Source organism: Mchenga conophoros, linkage group LG13, assembly GCF_057382185.1.
Source record: "Mchenga conophoros isolate Kocher_MC1m ecotype Shallow Benthic linkage group LG13, M_conophoros_male_GT1.1, whole genome shotgun sequence".
Lineage (NCBI taxonomy): Eukaryota > Metazoa > Chordata > Actinopteri > Cichliformes > Cichlidae > Mchenga > Mchenga conophoros.
This window is the reverse complement of record NC_140538.1, coordinates 11,104,418-11,120,134: the sequence shown is the minus strand read 5'-3', so window position 1 is coordinate 11,120,134 and position 15,717 is coordinate 11,104,418. Positions and strand designations below refer to the sequence as shown.

The following is a 15,717-nucleotide window of genomic DNA, read 5'->3' as shown; positions in this document are numbered from 1 at the left end:
ACCATGTTATTGTAGCAATAACTGGAAACAATCTTCTTTACAACTTTATCAGTCTCTCACATCATTGTGGAGGAGTTTTGACTCACTCTTTTTTACAAGTCTGTGGTTATTCATTTATGCATAGCTCTCTTAAGGTCCTTCCACAGCATTTCAGTTAAGCTGAGGTCTGGCCTGGGTCATCAGAACACCTTAATTCTTTTCTTTTTGAGCCATTCTGCTGTAGATTTCCTGTTGTGTGTGGGACGTCCAAGCTTAAGCTGTCGAACAGATGGTCTCACATTTGACTCAATAATAGTTTGAAATACAGAGAAGTTCATTGTCGACTGCCCGGATACTGCAGCTGCAAAAGCAAGCCTGCAAGCTTGGATCATCACCCCTTCATCACCATGGTTTGCATTTTCCATGAATTATTGGATATTCTGTGTTTGGGTGTTTGCATTAAGGCAGATTTCTTGACTTTGTCCTTTGTATCCAAAGTACATTGTTCAGATGCAATTGTGCAGACTTAAGCTGTGCTGCCTTTATAGAGAGAAGAGGTTTTCTCCTGGCTATCCTTCCAACAAGCCATACACATTTGCTCTTTTTCTAATTGTCCTGTCCTGATCTTTAGCATTCAATATGCTCACTGAGGCCTGTAGAGTCTAAGATGTAACTCTTGGGTTTTAATTCCTGTGGAAGCCGACAGGTGTTTGCAGTGTTGCAAAAGACTGCATAGAGTCCTTTGCAAACTTTCTTTTTCACATGACTGTCAATATAAATTTTCAGAGCTACAAATATAATTAGACTCTTAATTTGTGGAAAGTTTTGAGGCAATAATTCAAATTCAAATTCAAATTTTATTTGTCACGTACACAGTCATACACAGTACGATATGTAGTGAAATGCTTGGACAACTGCTCGTGACCTAAAGAAAACAAAAAAGGAAAAGGCTATGAATAAGATAGGAAATAAATATGAAAAATTAAAAAGGGTAAATTTAACTAGGAAGGAATAAAATATAAATTAAGGTTAAAAATGAAATAACTGTACAACACAAATTAGAATGAAGGGTAAATTTAACTGGGAAGAATAAGATAAAGATAAATATATAAATTAAAGTTGAAAATAAAATAACTGTACAACAAAATACACAATACACAATATAGAACTATATAAGAATGTATGAAGAAATCTAAATATAAATAAATATATACACAATAACAGCAGCTGTACAAGTATTAACCGGAAATGAAGAATATAGTGACCAGTGTTGTGCAAAACCAAAGTCCAGAAAGTCCAGTGTGTGTGTAAGAACTGTATGTGTGGGTCAGTACTGTGTGGTGGTGTGATTGAGAGACCGTATCGCCTGCGGGAAGAAGCAATAAAGGTAAAGTGGGAGATCCTTGCAATAATAATGTTAAGAATGTATTTTTAATACATTAAAAAAATACATTAAGGAGAAAAAAATTGATCAAAACAGCAATGTTTTTTTGTTTTGTTTTTTTATCTTGGAGAACTTGCCACAATTTTTCAGTGGACGTATCAGGTGATCATAATTTGACTTCTCAGAGTTTGTGGGTCCATGATACAAGTTTCAGGACTTTCCATTCTTCTTGTGTCTAAGCACTGTTCTTTATGCATCTGTCTGTTTCAGGCATAAATTTGATTCCTCTTGATATTGTTGCTAGAATGCTAAGTTTTAAAACCTACTAAGGAAAATTCTAAAACTTCTGTACAGTTTAACACACACACACACACACACACACACACACACACACACACACACACACACACACACACACAGAGACACACACACTTATCTAACAGAAGTCAGTGATTATGTCATCTAACACACACACGCACACACACACACACACACACACGCACAGAGACACAGAGACACACACACTTATCTAACAGAAGTCAGTGATTATGTCATCTAACACACACACACACACACACACACACACACACACACACACACACACACACACACACACACTCACTTGTTTTTATATCTTAGTGAGGACATCAAATTGACATAATGCTTTCCCTACCCACTTACCCTAACCATCAAAAATGATGGACATTTAGTCCCCACGAGGAAATGTTGGTCCCCACAAGCATAGCAACATTCCAATTTTTGGTCCTCACAAAGATATCTAAACATGGTACGCACACACACGTCACTTTGCCCTGTTTGGCTGTGTGCTAGGTTGATTTCTATTCATATTTATCTGGCCTATCAGCTTTGCACAGAGGAAACGGTAAAAAGGTCTGTGACCCTGGAGAACAGCCAGACTTTTCCTGTCTTTGTTCCAAATTGTCTGTCATCATACTTCAGTCATCATCACGTGAAATCACAGTGAGAATTTTACAGAAGACGAAAGAGGAAGGAAAAAAATAAACTTAGTTCTATTTCTTCAAAACCCATTAGTCTCTGTTAATCACGAGGCAGCTTCCTTTTTTCCACACATCTTAAGTCTTAAGTCAACTCTGAGCACTTACAAATCACTGAAACTAAATTAAATGAATTTGTATCAGCAGGCTTTCCTCTTCACAACAGCAGGTTTTTTTTTCTGTGAGCGAGTAAATGGAAACAAACTGTCTTCTGTGGACTGAGACAGAAAGGCCATCCAACATCGCACCCTAGGCCTGGTGTGACCCTGCATTTTTATGTGAGCATAGTATTCAAAATTCAGCTGTTTTCAGCTTTGTTGAAATGATAATGACAGAAATGGGGCGATCGTGCCTCAAAGAGTTGTCAGTTTGTCTTGTAACCGGAAGGTTGCCGGTTCGAGCCCCTGCTCAGACAGTCTGGGTTGTTGTGTCCTTGGGCAAGACACTTCACCTGCCGCCTACTGGTGTTGGCCAGAGGGGCCGATAGCGCGATATGGCAGACTCGCTTCTGTCAGTCTGCCCAGGGCAGCTGTGGCTACAACTGTGGCTTGCCTCCACCAGTATGTTCTTTGAGGGCCCCAAAAAGCGCTATATAAATGCAATCCATTATTTTTATTAAATGGCCGAGGGGCTCTGGTCACTGATCACAGAACAGTGATTCCCTCTATGCAGTTGCTTCAATCAGTACAAGGCTCATGCAGACTAACATTGTTTGCTATCTTGGCACAAAGAACAATCTTGTCTGTCATGTAGAATAAAATGATCAGTGTTTGACATATTACTGGTCATGACATCCTACAATCTAGAAAGAATGATGACTATTAGAGAATTACAAGCCAGGGAACAGCGCTGTTAGTGGGTGAGCAGACAGATGAGGAAATAAAATGATTCCAAATCTAAACCGAAGTTTGAGTTTCAAAATCACAAAGGAGAATTTCAACAAAGCCACGAGGAAGATGACACACCAGGGGGTTACTGGAAGCAGTGGCAAGAGCAAGAGTAAGCACTTAGAAGCCAAGCAAAACATGGAGGTAAGAGAACTGAGGACTGAGACAGGATTCAGCTGGGAGACATGACATGCTGAATGAATTATCATAGATTTAGGTAGTTTTAGACAGACAGCGGATGGAGTTATGATTTCTTCAATTACATAGGGGCTGTAAAGAGATGTCATTGATGACAACCAAACATGTTGATCTAAATGAAAACAGGTGTCCCCCATCAATCTGCCAGTTTCTTATGTCGTTCAGCTGTCTCAAGAAACACACCCTTGGCCTCGTCCCATGCTTTCCTGAGCTGTTAACAGAGGGGGATAGGTGAGGTGGGAACAACCCAATGCACTACAGCTTTTATTTGTTTCGAGCTCTGTCTTCATCTGCCCACTCGCAAGGAGGTAGCCCAGAAAAGAACCTGATATTTCTTTGCATTAACTTCCTCACATTTTTCTGGTGATCAACTGGGTCTTTAGTAACTTTAAGTTATACATATCAGCTTCCACCTATCTTTACACCAGCTTTCTTCTCATTGGTTACCCCTGACAAACAAACATTTGATCGTCAGGTGGGTGGGGCTACTGTGTTCACAGGCAGAGCTGTGTTTTTAAATTTTTTAAAACCTCAAATAGAAGAAATTTAGAAACCCAGAAGATGTGTGAGGTCACGCTTATATATTTTATATATTTATTTACTTATTTTTAGGTTGTGACTTCTAGGACTCTGTGATAATGTGATTCTCTGCAGGTGTGCTCATGTGCTAGACAGTAAAGTCTAAAAAAGTAAAGTAAACCTTGGAGACAGGCTGCTAGGGATTATTATACTCTACCTACATTAAACCACCTTTCTTTGAACAATGTTTCCTTAGGCTAAAGATAATAAAAGAAGAGTTAATCCTTGTGAACACTAAAGCTCATTCCACCAGAGTATTGTCGTCCACTCCAGTGTTGCTATCTTTGAACAGCCTGTTATGTGTTCTGTGAGGTGTCAACTGATAGCTCTATAAGCGCTGTTGCACTACCAGTTGTCATTCCTCCTAAGTGAGTGCTTTTTCATATTTCAGTGGTGTAAAATTAGTCTAGAAATGTTTACAAAAGCATATGGTATGATCCATGAACATAAACTAAGATTTACAAATCTGCACAATGATTTGCGTGTTTTGACTTCTCACAAATGCATTTGCCAACCCACACACAAATACACAGCAACCTGAACACAGGTAAAATTATTTTGCAAATGCATAAATAGAAATTGTTACGGATTCAAATATTGGGGATGGATACAAGAGGAAAAACCACAATAACAACACTGGTCCGGCCGGGTTGAGTCAAACGATGATTTTAATAGTCACACGCGTGGGAGATGGACACTGTATGCAGACAGCCTCAGATCTCAAAATGGTGGAGCATTGATAAAACTCTTATAGCCTCTGGTGCCCCCACCTTATCATAAAAGCCTAAACATTCACATGCTTTCTCTCACACAGTGCCTAAGCTACGACCTTGGCTCCCCGTTTATCTGCTCCTGCTGAGATGGGGCAGAAAACTCCAGTATGTTCCGTTCTCTTCTAATCAGACAAATAAGGCGATGACTTTCTGCAAACAGTATTTCTTATAACATCATAAAACAATATCATTCATCCACAATAAATCATCAGTCTAATGTAATGCAAATCAGTTTAACAAATGCAATAGTTATCAGCTTCTTCTACTTCAGGAGAATACTGCAAACTAAAACTACATAATAATTCACAACCTTTAATTAGGGGTATAACATGGCATAAAATAATATTATAATCTAACAAAATCTATGAATGCATTAAGTTTAACTTCACAAGTCACATAATTTAAAAATTCAGTTATTTCAAGCAGCTTCCCGTGAATTTCAAATGTATATATATATATATATATATATATATATATATATATATATATATATATATATATATGTATATATATATATATATATATATGCTAGCCTTTTGAAAATAATTTGCACAAATCGCCTACCTTTTGAGATTTTGGATTGGATCAAGGGTAATGAAACGTGCCCGACATTCAGCGAGTGTTAAGCAGTGTAGGCAGAGACAAGCAGCCAAAGAGAATGACATTTGCCCGATAAATGTTGATAGGTTTGTAGCATAAACCTATTCGCTGGAACGTTAAGACAATATAATTACACTGCAAGCAAGACACAAGTAGGCAAACTTCTTCATGGTACTCGTGCACGGGAGAGAACCGGACAGGCACCGTTCCTTCGCTTGACCCCAGTAGCTCTCGTCCGTTCTCCCATACACTGTCCTTTTATTGAGGTTACATGAATATGCATAGGTTCATTAACATACGACGTCTACATACAAACAAAGAGTACCTTGCCTGTGTGTGTGTGTGTGTGTGTGTGTGTGTGTGTGTGTGTGTGTGTGTGTGTGTGTGTGGACTGCTGATCAAAGGGTCAAACATCCTTGGTCAGGAAGAGGGTAGCCTCCCCCTCACCCTAGATGGTTCATCCTAGATAACACGGTGAGGAAGTCCTGCAGTTCATCTAAACAAAGAGCACTTAGACTAGAACAGATGCAACTACGTTAATCCTACCATAAAACAATAAGACACGGTATGACCTCTCATGCTCCCAAAGTGCTGTCTAATACACACAAAGTTTGCAGACTATCAAGGATCAAAACCTCTACCAATCTACAACTAATTACAAAACTCTAAGCATATATAAGTAAATATTTCTAAGCATAAATGACAATCAACAATACAAATCTAACAAATGTCTTTTTCACCTTTCAACAAAGAGAGTGGCAGTGAATGAAATGGATTAGTGGAGTGAAAGTGGGCGTAAAATGCAGCAGCCAACCAGGTTTAACTTAATTTTACAAAATAAGAAGCTTGCAAATCTTTACTAGTTCAGTTTAACGGGAGTCCTGATCTCCAGAAATGATTTCGTTTAGTTAACTTTTTCTGTTACAATTAAAGAGGCAGTAAAGAGAAAAATGCTGTGAAGCAGAAGAGGAGCAAGATGATGTAATACATCTAAAATGCCACAAGAGGGAAGCCAAGCTCACCTTAACTGCCAAGAAAACTTGATGGTTTTTCCACTTTGTTTGTGTTTTAACTTCAAGTGGAATTATTCAGAATTATTATTTAATGATTATATTATATTTCGTTATTATTAAATAATAATTTAAATAAACATTTCGTCACTCCCACTGAAAACACAGATGTCCAGATAAACAACATCAACTTTTTGGAGTTTGTTTCTATATACAAATAATTCATTTCTTCTTACAGTAGTGAGTCAGGAAACACTCAATGGTTAGATTTCTGTGAAAATCCTGTCAATCAATCATGTCAATATTTGACCGGGACTGCTAGGCTCCATCTCTCCATCAGAGTTTCAGAGAACTGGGGAGTGTTTGAAGTTCACAAAGTTGTTTTAGTCTCATTGGCTTTGGCACATTTCTCATAACCTTGTTTGAAGTTCTCAGCTCTAACATATGTTTTCCGCAACAGATCATACATGCAGCATGTGCCAATATGAAGTCTTTGTCAATGAACAGGTCTAAATAATTGCCACCAAAATAAAGGTTAATATAACACTATTTAAAAGAATGACGGTGAACACTAGAAGTGTGTATCATTGTTGTCCTACATTTTTATTTTTTTGGTAATACACTATATGTGATTTCATTTGGTCACAGATTTTTATCACACTAACAATTAAATGTACTTCCTTGCAGTGTAACTAAAGAAGAACTGGCATATATGTTGCTGCACTTTTATGCATCTTCATATTGCAGCACACCTCTTCTCCCCTTCCTCCTGTAAAAAAAAAGTCCCTGTAAAATAAATATCTGAGATGATTTATATAATGAAACAATGCTTGTTTACAATTTGACCGGATTTTGGACAGCCGTTCTTCCTCATTTGCCTTAGAGCATTTCCAAATATTAAGGAAGGGTGAAAATGACTCAATCTGGTGTGATAAACTGTTTTGAAGGATTTCACACATTCCTTGAGCCTTTTGAACACCTGAGTATTTATTGTCATGACAGATTTATGGTTCCAAACATTGTTCAGTTTTATCCAGTTTAATCATCATAGAGAGGAAAAGGAAAAGACTATTTGCTGGAGCTGGAGTTAGTCGAGAAACTGTTTTACTCTTGTTTTGTCAGAAGCTGGACACACTAACATAAGACACAGACCTTCACAATAAAACAGGAAACCACACTGTGGGGCCATGACGCAGGTGCAAATGTCAATTTTAAATTTCCTGACATCTCTGAAAACTGGCTGGCATATAGATGGTGAATACAAAAATCAACTCTTGTGACAGTTTGACAGCAGCCACAGTGATTTCATAGGGAGCTGAAATGTTCTAAACTCAGATAAGACTGATTCTGATGCAACATCTCAAACAAAAAACTGTCACAGATGGCATCATCAAAGTGGTAATACACTGATGTCCACAGAGGGGAGACGGTAGACAGTTTGCAGGTTAGATTTACTGTACAAAATGAAGAAATGTAGACAAAATAAACACAGTTTTCAGATGAATATTTTCAACAGAAGTAGATGTAGCGCATTTGTGCTCATAAAGTTTGAATTTGTGTTTGTATATATTGGCAATGCGACAAATCACCCAGAAAAACTAAAAAATAATCATTTTGAACCCACTGTTTCTGGTTTTGTGATAAATGAAATAGCAAAAAAGTAAAATGAGCCACATTTACTGAAATGTATTCAGGTCAGAGCAGCTTTGACAGGATATCATGAGTTATAGTCATTTACAACAAACATGACATATATTTTTGTTCCTTTACCAGCTAAATGAAGATCCTCACATAAATCAGGTATAAAAACTTTGTGTGATTTTAAAGCCGTAAAAACGGTTTTAAAGGCTTTAAAAGCAACTCATACACAGCTCATCACCTGAGTGCAATTTTATCTTTAGTTTAAAAAAAATGTACAAATGGACAATGATCCACCTGTTTTAGCCACAGATATCACATTGATTTAATGTAACTACTGAGGTAACAATACTTTTTGATTTGTAAACAGCATATTCCTTATTTTGTAAAGAGCAATCATCTTAAATGAACAAAGCACCTACCGACTACCACTAGAGGGGCTTTTGCATGACTTTCAATTTCCTGTTTGGGTTAAAACAGGAAAATTTCTGTCTGTTATTATCTTCCTCTCGATCTCACACAACATGCAAAAATATCTCATCATCTCGCTTTCACCTTCGTTTGTTGCCCTCAATTCCTGTCGGCCAGACATCAGTTATCACACTGTTAGAAGTCGACTAACTTCTTATCTGACAGTCTGACTTTAGTCACTCTGACTTTGTAGCTGTGTCAAACCATTGTGTTGTGTTTCCTTCTTTTCCTGCTTCAGTGATAGTTTTTGCCATTTGAATTTAAAAGGTTTTAAATGTTTAGCGTAATACATCTCACTCTAAGATTCCTCTTTATCTACCAGAGCTAACTCATCGGTCAGCACTGCCTCTTCACTGTTGTGGCTGGAACGTCTGTCATCCAACTCATGGGTCGACACTGCTTCTGCACTGTTGTGGCTGGAAGGTCTGTCGCATAGCTCATCTAACTCATGGATCGCTATTGCCTCAGTGCTGCTGTGGCTGCAACGTCTGTCATCTGACTCATGCATCGGTACTGCCTCTGCATTGTTGCCCATGGAATGTCTGTAGTCCAGCAATATAATGGCCAACCTGTACAAGCTCAGTGTGATCACTAGGCCGTTCTTGATGGCAAAGAAACCAAGCATCTGGTGGAGGACTCTGAAGTGAATAATGACAGTCAGCCTGACCAACAGAAAAGGCCCATCCTGGATAAAGAGGGTCTCTATGATACTCCAAATATCAGTGCTGTGTTTAATAAAGAAGGTTTCCCGGACAACTTGATCTTCTCCGCCATTCTCTTCATCAGATTTGGTGTTCACCACTATGTTGAATAAGAAGAGGAAAAACAAATGATTGACAGTAAAAATGAAGCTTTCCTTCAGGTAGCTGCATGTAGTTTGACAGATGTCACATTTATTTGTTTGTTTTTAAAACAGCTTATCTCGCTTTTTGTTTAAGTGTGAAATTTACCAAGCTATTCTAGTAGAGTCCAAGAATACAAATATGGTCTGAATATAACAGGTCTCCTTTTAATTTAGAACCTGAATGCAGGACACAAGTGGATGGATTAACCAAAGGTTAGAAGTTTTAGTGAGGATGATACAGGAGGAAACCTTAGATAAAGGTGACATTAATTCAGAAATAGTCTTAACAAGTTTTTTAGCCACCCAGGTCAAAAGTATTTTAGCTACGACCAGGAAGAAGGTTCCCAGTGAGCAGAAACCTGGGGAGCTAATAATAATTATTAATAACAAACCAGAGCATAAGATATCCTTAAAGTTAGATACTTATCATTAGAATAACCATTTACCTATTAACAAATAGTAAATAAAGACTCGAGACCACAAAAACTAAGGTTGAATATTTCCTGTAACACTTTGAAAACACATCAGATCAAAATGAGAAAAAAATCATGCTGATATCTACACTGATATATACTGAGTAATGTGATGGGAATGAAAAGATGCCACATTGTTTGATGGAAATGGAAACCTACAGAGGGCTGAATTCAAAGACACCCCAGAAATCAAAGTGAAAAAATGTTGTGAGGAGGCTTGTCTATTTTGCTGAAATTATATTGCAGCAACTAAAAATGTGAGGGAGTAGTTTGTATGGCCCCCCACGTGCTTCTGTGGATGCCTGACAACATTGGGACATGCTCCTAAAGAGACCACGGCGTTACTGCGCTCCTAGACAGTCGGAGGTGCAACTTGGTAGCATCAGATGGGCAAAAAAATAAAGTCCCAGAGATGTTGTATTGGATTTAGTTTATGTGAGAGTGGGGACAAGTCAGTGATATCAATCCTTGATCCTACAGCAGCTGCCTACATACTCTCGCCACATGGGGCATGAGCTGTGTTGTGCACTAGGAGGAACCACACCAAAGCAGCTGAAAACTTATAACCTGCTACCTAATTCCTTTAATTTAAGTCTCGGGAAGTAAAAATGTTTGAGTTAGTCATTTAAAAGCACCGGGGGCTGTAATTTCAACTTACTTGCTGCACTTATGTACTTAACTGTTTACTTACTGGACTGGCTTGGATTTTTAGCCAATTTCTAAACACACTGTTAAGACTGTTTGTCTTTTTCATGACCGGGGAACAGGAAAGGAACTTCCTTACACTGCTGTAGCTCCTTAATAAACACCAAGTATTTTAAGGTACCTGACCTGCTAGATGTAGTGGAAACTGCAACATGCTCCAGGTCCATACAGCTAAGATGACGTAAACCATGGCAGGATTTTTTTCTCTGTAAGAAAAGTGACACCAATATCAGGAACTATATATGCATTTGCATACATTAAATGCAGACTTATGTCTCGATAGGAGAAGCACATTCTTAACGTACAAGCAACACGATTAGCCCCTTACTTTACATCTGACAGCGTCTCACTAGTAAATTCCAGGATGTCCGCTGCAGTGCCAACAAAAGTTAGAAGAAGCTGAGACAACTCATCTTTTGTGACCCCGCCTCCCAAAGGCAGAAGCCACTTCCCCACAATGAGGAGGATGAGCACGATCTGGTGAAGAGCCAGGATCCAGTCATTCGCGCAGACAGTGGACAACCTCTGCTCAGTATTTAAGAAAAGGAAAAAAGATGGCAAGATGTTTAATGCTGAAAACTTGGTTTTCTGAGAAGGTTGAATCACTTCACTCAAAAAGCCATTTGGGATTTAATCTCATCTCTGTCCTTTCAGTAAACAACAGTGAGCCACATGATAGTTTATGATAGTTTCCCACACATACAATTAAAAGCAGTTCTACAGAAGCATTTGAGTATAAGTAACCTGAGACACAGTACAGGTAATATGTCATAAGACCCTGCTGTAAATAAGAGAACCTGAGTTCCTTTGTACAATTTTTTAAATTATTATTTTCAAAATAAATAACAGAATAGTGGAGAAACTTATTAAATAAGTAAAAATGTCTATTTTCTTGGAACCTGCGCTAAACATTTTTAAAACTCTTCGTCAATATTGAGACCCAGGCTCTTATTTTCTAAAAATTATTCCTATTTCTCCAATTAGTGGGCACTTTGTGAATTATCTAGCTCTTAATGCTGCATCTTGAACTCGGCTGTCAAACTCCTAAAGTTTGCAGATGACACCACCGTCATTGGCCTCATTCAAGATGGTGATGAGTCTGCATACCGGCAGGAAGTTGAGCGGCTGGTACTCTGGTGCAGTCAGCACAATCTGGAGCTGAACACTCTTAAGACTGTAGAGATGACAGTGGACTTCAGGAGACATCCCTCAACTCTGCCCCCCCTCACCATATCAGACAGCCCTGTGTCAACTGTGAAGACCTTCAAGTTCCTGGGTACAACCATCTCCCAGGACCTGAAGTGGGAGACCAACATCAACTCCATCCTCAAAAAGACCCAGCAGAGGATGTACTTCCTGAGACAACTGGAAGTACAGTCTTCCACAGGAGCTGCTGATCCAGTTCTACACTGCGGTCATTGAGTCTGTCCTGTGCTCCTCCATCACAGTCTGGTATGGAGCAGCCACTAAACAGGACAGGAGCAGACTGCAGCGGACTGTACGGGCAGCAGAAAGGGTCATCAGCACGCCCCTGCCCTCAATCCAGGATCTGTACCTCTCAAGAACCAGGAAACGGGCAGAGAAAATCATCACAGACCCCTCACACCCTGCACACAGACTTTTCTGCTGTCCTCTGGCAGATGGTATAGAAGCCTGCAGACCAGGACCACCCGACACAGGAACAGTTTCTTTCCCCTCGCCATCTCCCTTCTTAACAGTTGACCTGTCACACTGCCAGACTGCAACTGCACCTTATGTACATGTGTGTGTGTGTGTGTGTGTGTGTGTGTGTGTGTGTGTGTGTGTGTGTGTGTGTGTGTGTGTGTGTGTGATTTACATTGCTGTGCTTGAGAGCCACCATCTATTGGAACCAAATTCCCTGTATGTGTCTGCACATATACTTGGCCAATAAACACGATTCTGATTCTGATTTTGATTCTGGTCTTTGTCATCAATCTGATGATATTTGAAATGATGAAAGTAAGAGAGACTGTCCACTTTATGCTTTACTGTTTTCTACTTTTCTTATTAAGAGTACTAAGTGAAAAGGCACTGGAATTTGGATGCCGCATTTTGGATAGGTAGCTGAAATAAATTCGTTTTTGTTTTTTTTAAGTGTGACAAAAATGCATTGTTCCTACAGGTGGAGTGGATCAGTTGGATTATTTTATTAATTTCCAGTCAATCTTAATGCATGAATGAAAAATGAAAAAATCAGAGCATAAATAGTTTCACTATGCGTTCAGTCCACACTGCTGCTTAAACAGTTTCCAAGAACTAAATGATGAAATCATCATTAATCATTTTATTTTACTTGAGTTGCTTCAACCTTTTCTGCTGCTCTTTCTGGCTTTCTTAAAGAGAAGTCATTATGAAACAGTCAATAAGCTGTTAAGTGTCTTAGCATAAAGAAATAACAACCTTTACAGTGGTAGTTCAGCCTTCTTAGCGAAAGACCAGAAGAGGAACAACGCCACCGGATGTTATTTCTGTAGAAGGTTATGTCAGTCTGCCCCAGGGCAGCTGTGGTTACAACTGTAGCTCGCCTCCACCAGTGTGTGAATGTGAGAGTGAATGAATAGTGGAATTGTACAGCGCTTTGAGGGCCCGAAAAGCGCTATATAAATGCAATCTATTACCATTATTATTATTATTATTATTATTATTATTATTATTATTATTATTATTATTATTATTATTATTATATGTCCCTTCCTGGCTGAATACAGAGAGTTTCACTCAAAACATTGGTAGAAAAAGTGGAAAAACTGGTTCTCTCTGATTAGACATGGATAACGAAATAAATTCCTGGCAAGTCTGTATTTGCTCATTGCTTGTCCCATTTGAGCTCATTCTTGTATTTACAGCACTTCACATGGCACAGTGATCTTTCTCATTTCATTCATTCACAGTTTCTTTCTTTTTTCTCTCTTTATTTCTGTCACAGAACCATAACTTAACAATTCAGTCACTCTTACCTTAAGTAAATTCTGGTTTGTGGTGTTTCCCTGCTCGGTGCTTCGATTCCACAGTCTTTGCAAAGTTTCTATAGAATCTAGTTTATTGCACTGAAAACAATTTAAAGAAGCTTTTGTGAGTGAATTTCACGGGGTATTTATTGTTTTATTGTAATTAAATCTTATAAACCTTAACATTAATAGCAGATGTGACATTTGATAGAATCGGTCAATAAATGTACATGGGGTACCTCTAGATCGCTGGCTTTGTCTTGCTGGTGTTGTATCTCCAGAATCCAGATCGAGGGAATAATAGTAATGAGGAAGAGAAAGATAGGAGGGGAAAACCTACAAGACAACCAAAGGCATTCAAAAATGTTTAAAAAAAAGAAAAGTGATAAGCATGTTTACTTCAAGCATGCAGGAAGACTGAAGAGATTAACTTGAAGTAATAAAAGTCAAGGGGTATCGTACCACCATTCGGGACAGTTTAACTATTAGCTTCCCAGCTTATCAATATAGTAGCAGCAAAGGTACAAACTACTTAAATATGCATGTAAGGTACACCGGGGTCGAGATAAAGACTAGGAAAAGATGAAAATGCATAATTTAATCATGCATTATACTGTTATACTGTCTATTAGAGGGGGAAAGTGCAAACGATAGAGCGGAGATGAGTTTGAAAGTAATATGAGTAGCTTCAGGCATTAAGTAGCCTAATGAATACTTAAGGATAATATAATTACAATATTACACCACTTTTGTTTTTACCATCACTTGCATGCATGCTCCTTTATCTTACCATTTATAATCCTGTCCTTTTCGCATCTTCAGTGTTACTATCATTTCAACAACAAGCGGCAACAAAAGAAAAGCCAGAAACAAGTAATTGTTATCCTTCTTAACCGATGCCACCCTCAACACTCCGATGACAGCAACTAAAATAAACAGCGCTCTGGTGAGGATCGCACTCATTAATTTAGTCAGCGCCATGTCGGTGGCTTAACGCAGTTCACAAGTGATCACCTCAATTTCCAGTGTTCACTGTGGCTTTTACTGTAAGTGAAACAAAACCTTTGGGAATGCATTTTCAAATAAAGTTCCCATGGATAAAGCCCCGCCTTGTTCCTCAGGCACAACATGAAAAAGCATGGGTCCATGTAGGGGAAATAACAGTAGAAGACCAGAAAAGGAACTGGTTTGAGTTTCTTAATAAACCGCTGGTGTATTTGTGAGTCATAATTCTGGTGTTTCTGGCTTCCAAGGAATAAAGCAATTTTTTTAAATGACTGTAAATGCTGCTGAGTAGCCTAATGTTTAATGTGAAGCTCATGATGTAACTCACTTTTTCTTTTTTGCTGGGCCCCCCTATGTTTTACATGAAAAATGTTCGCGCGCCCCCCCCCCCCCGCGCGTGCACGCACGCACACGCACTAACACATCCTCCAACCACACACACCCATATTTTGCTCCATTGCGCTTTATTTCACACCTCAAACATTTAGTAAACAATTAAGCAAATACAAGTAATCTGCAATAAATTACGGGTAGTAATAAAATAAACTACTAACTCTTTTACGCTACGTCCACACCTACACGGGTATTTTTGAAAACGCAGCTGTTTCGTCGTAAACGGCGTTTCGAATCACCGAAAACAGATATTTTTTAAAAACCCTTTTTTGCGTTTAGTTGTGGATGAGGAATACAGAGTTTGACACAACGTCAAAGGTATGTGCCTTTTTTCACGTCAGGCTGTGCGCCACATTGTTTACATGAGCTGCATTGCAGAATGGCAGACAGAGACAAAATACTGTTACTGTTAATCTGACTATCCTCAGGTTTTACACGCTTATATATACACAAGCAGTTACTGTCCCTCTATTTAGAAAGGCTGACGCATCAGGGTGTAATTATTTTTACTGTAGTTGGTTTTTTTTTACTGAGTAATAATATTCAACATTGCCATCAATACATTTTTAAAAAAATGTGTCTCTGTGCAAAATGGGTTCAAAAACATAAACAACTGTAGGATACTGTTTGTCTGTGATTTGAACCGGGGGAACAAATCGTGGCAGGATCAGTCTGATATTATTTGTATCCCGCTGTAACTTTACTGTATACAGAGCTAACATCTCCAAAATGTCAGGAGTAGTTAGTCATTACAACAAGTGTTTGTGAACTAAAAATCAAGAATGTGGGATAC

At 38.6% G+C, this 15,717-nt stretch overlaps 1 protein-coding gene across 1 annotated transcript; it reads right to left on the bottom strand.

Moving 5' to 3' along the window:
* Positions 1 to 7,045: 7,045 nt before the first annotated feature.
* On the bottom strand, positions 7,046 to 14,558 carry LOC146560876 (transmembrane protein 26-like). Its single transcript, XM_085296428.1, has 6 exons — positions 14,317 to 14,558; positions 13,766 to 13,862; positions 13,536 to 13,625; positions 10,886 to 11,082; positions 10,684 to 10,763; positions 7,046 to 9,336 (listed from the first exon to the last, which is right to left on the bottom strand). The coding sequence occupies exons 1-6, from the start codon at positions 14,505 to 14,507 to the stop codon at positions 8,834 to 8,836; spliced, it is 1,158 nt and encodes a 385-aa protein (XP_085152554.1). The 5' UTR covers positions 14,508 to 14,558; the 3' UTR covers positions 7,046 to 8,833.
* Between the last annotated feature and the right edge of the window lie 1,159 nt (positions 14,559 to 15,717).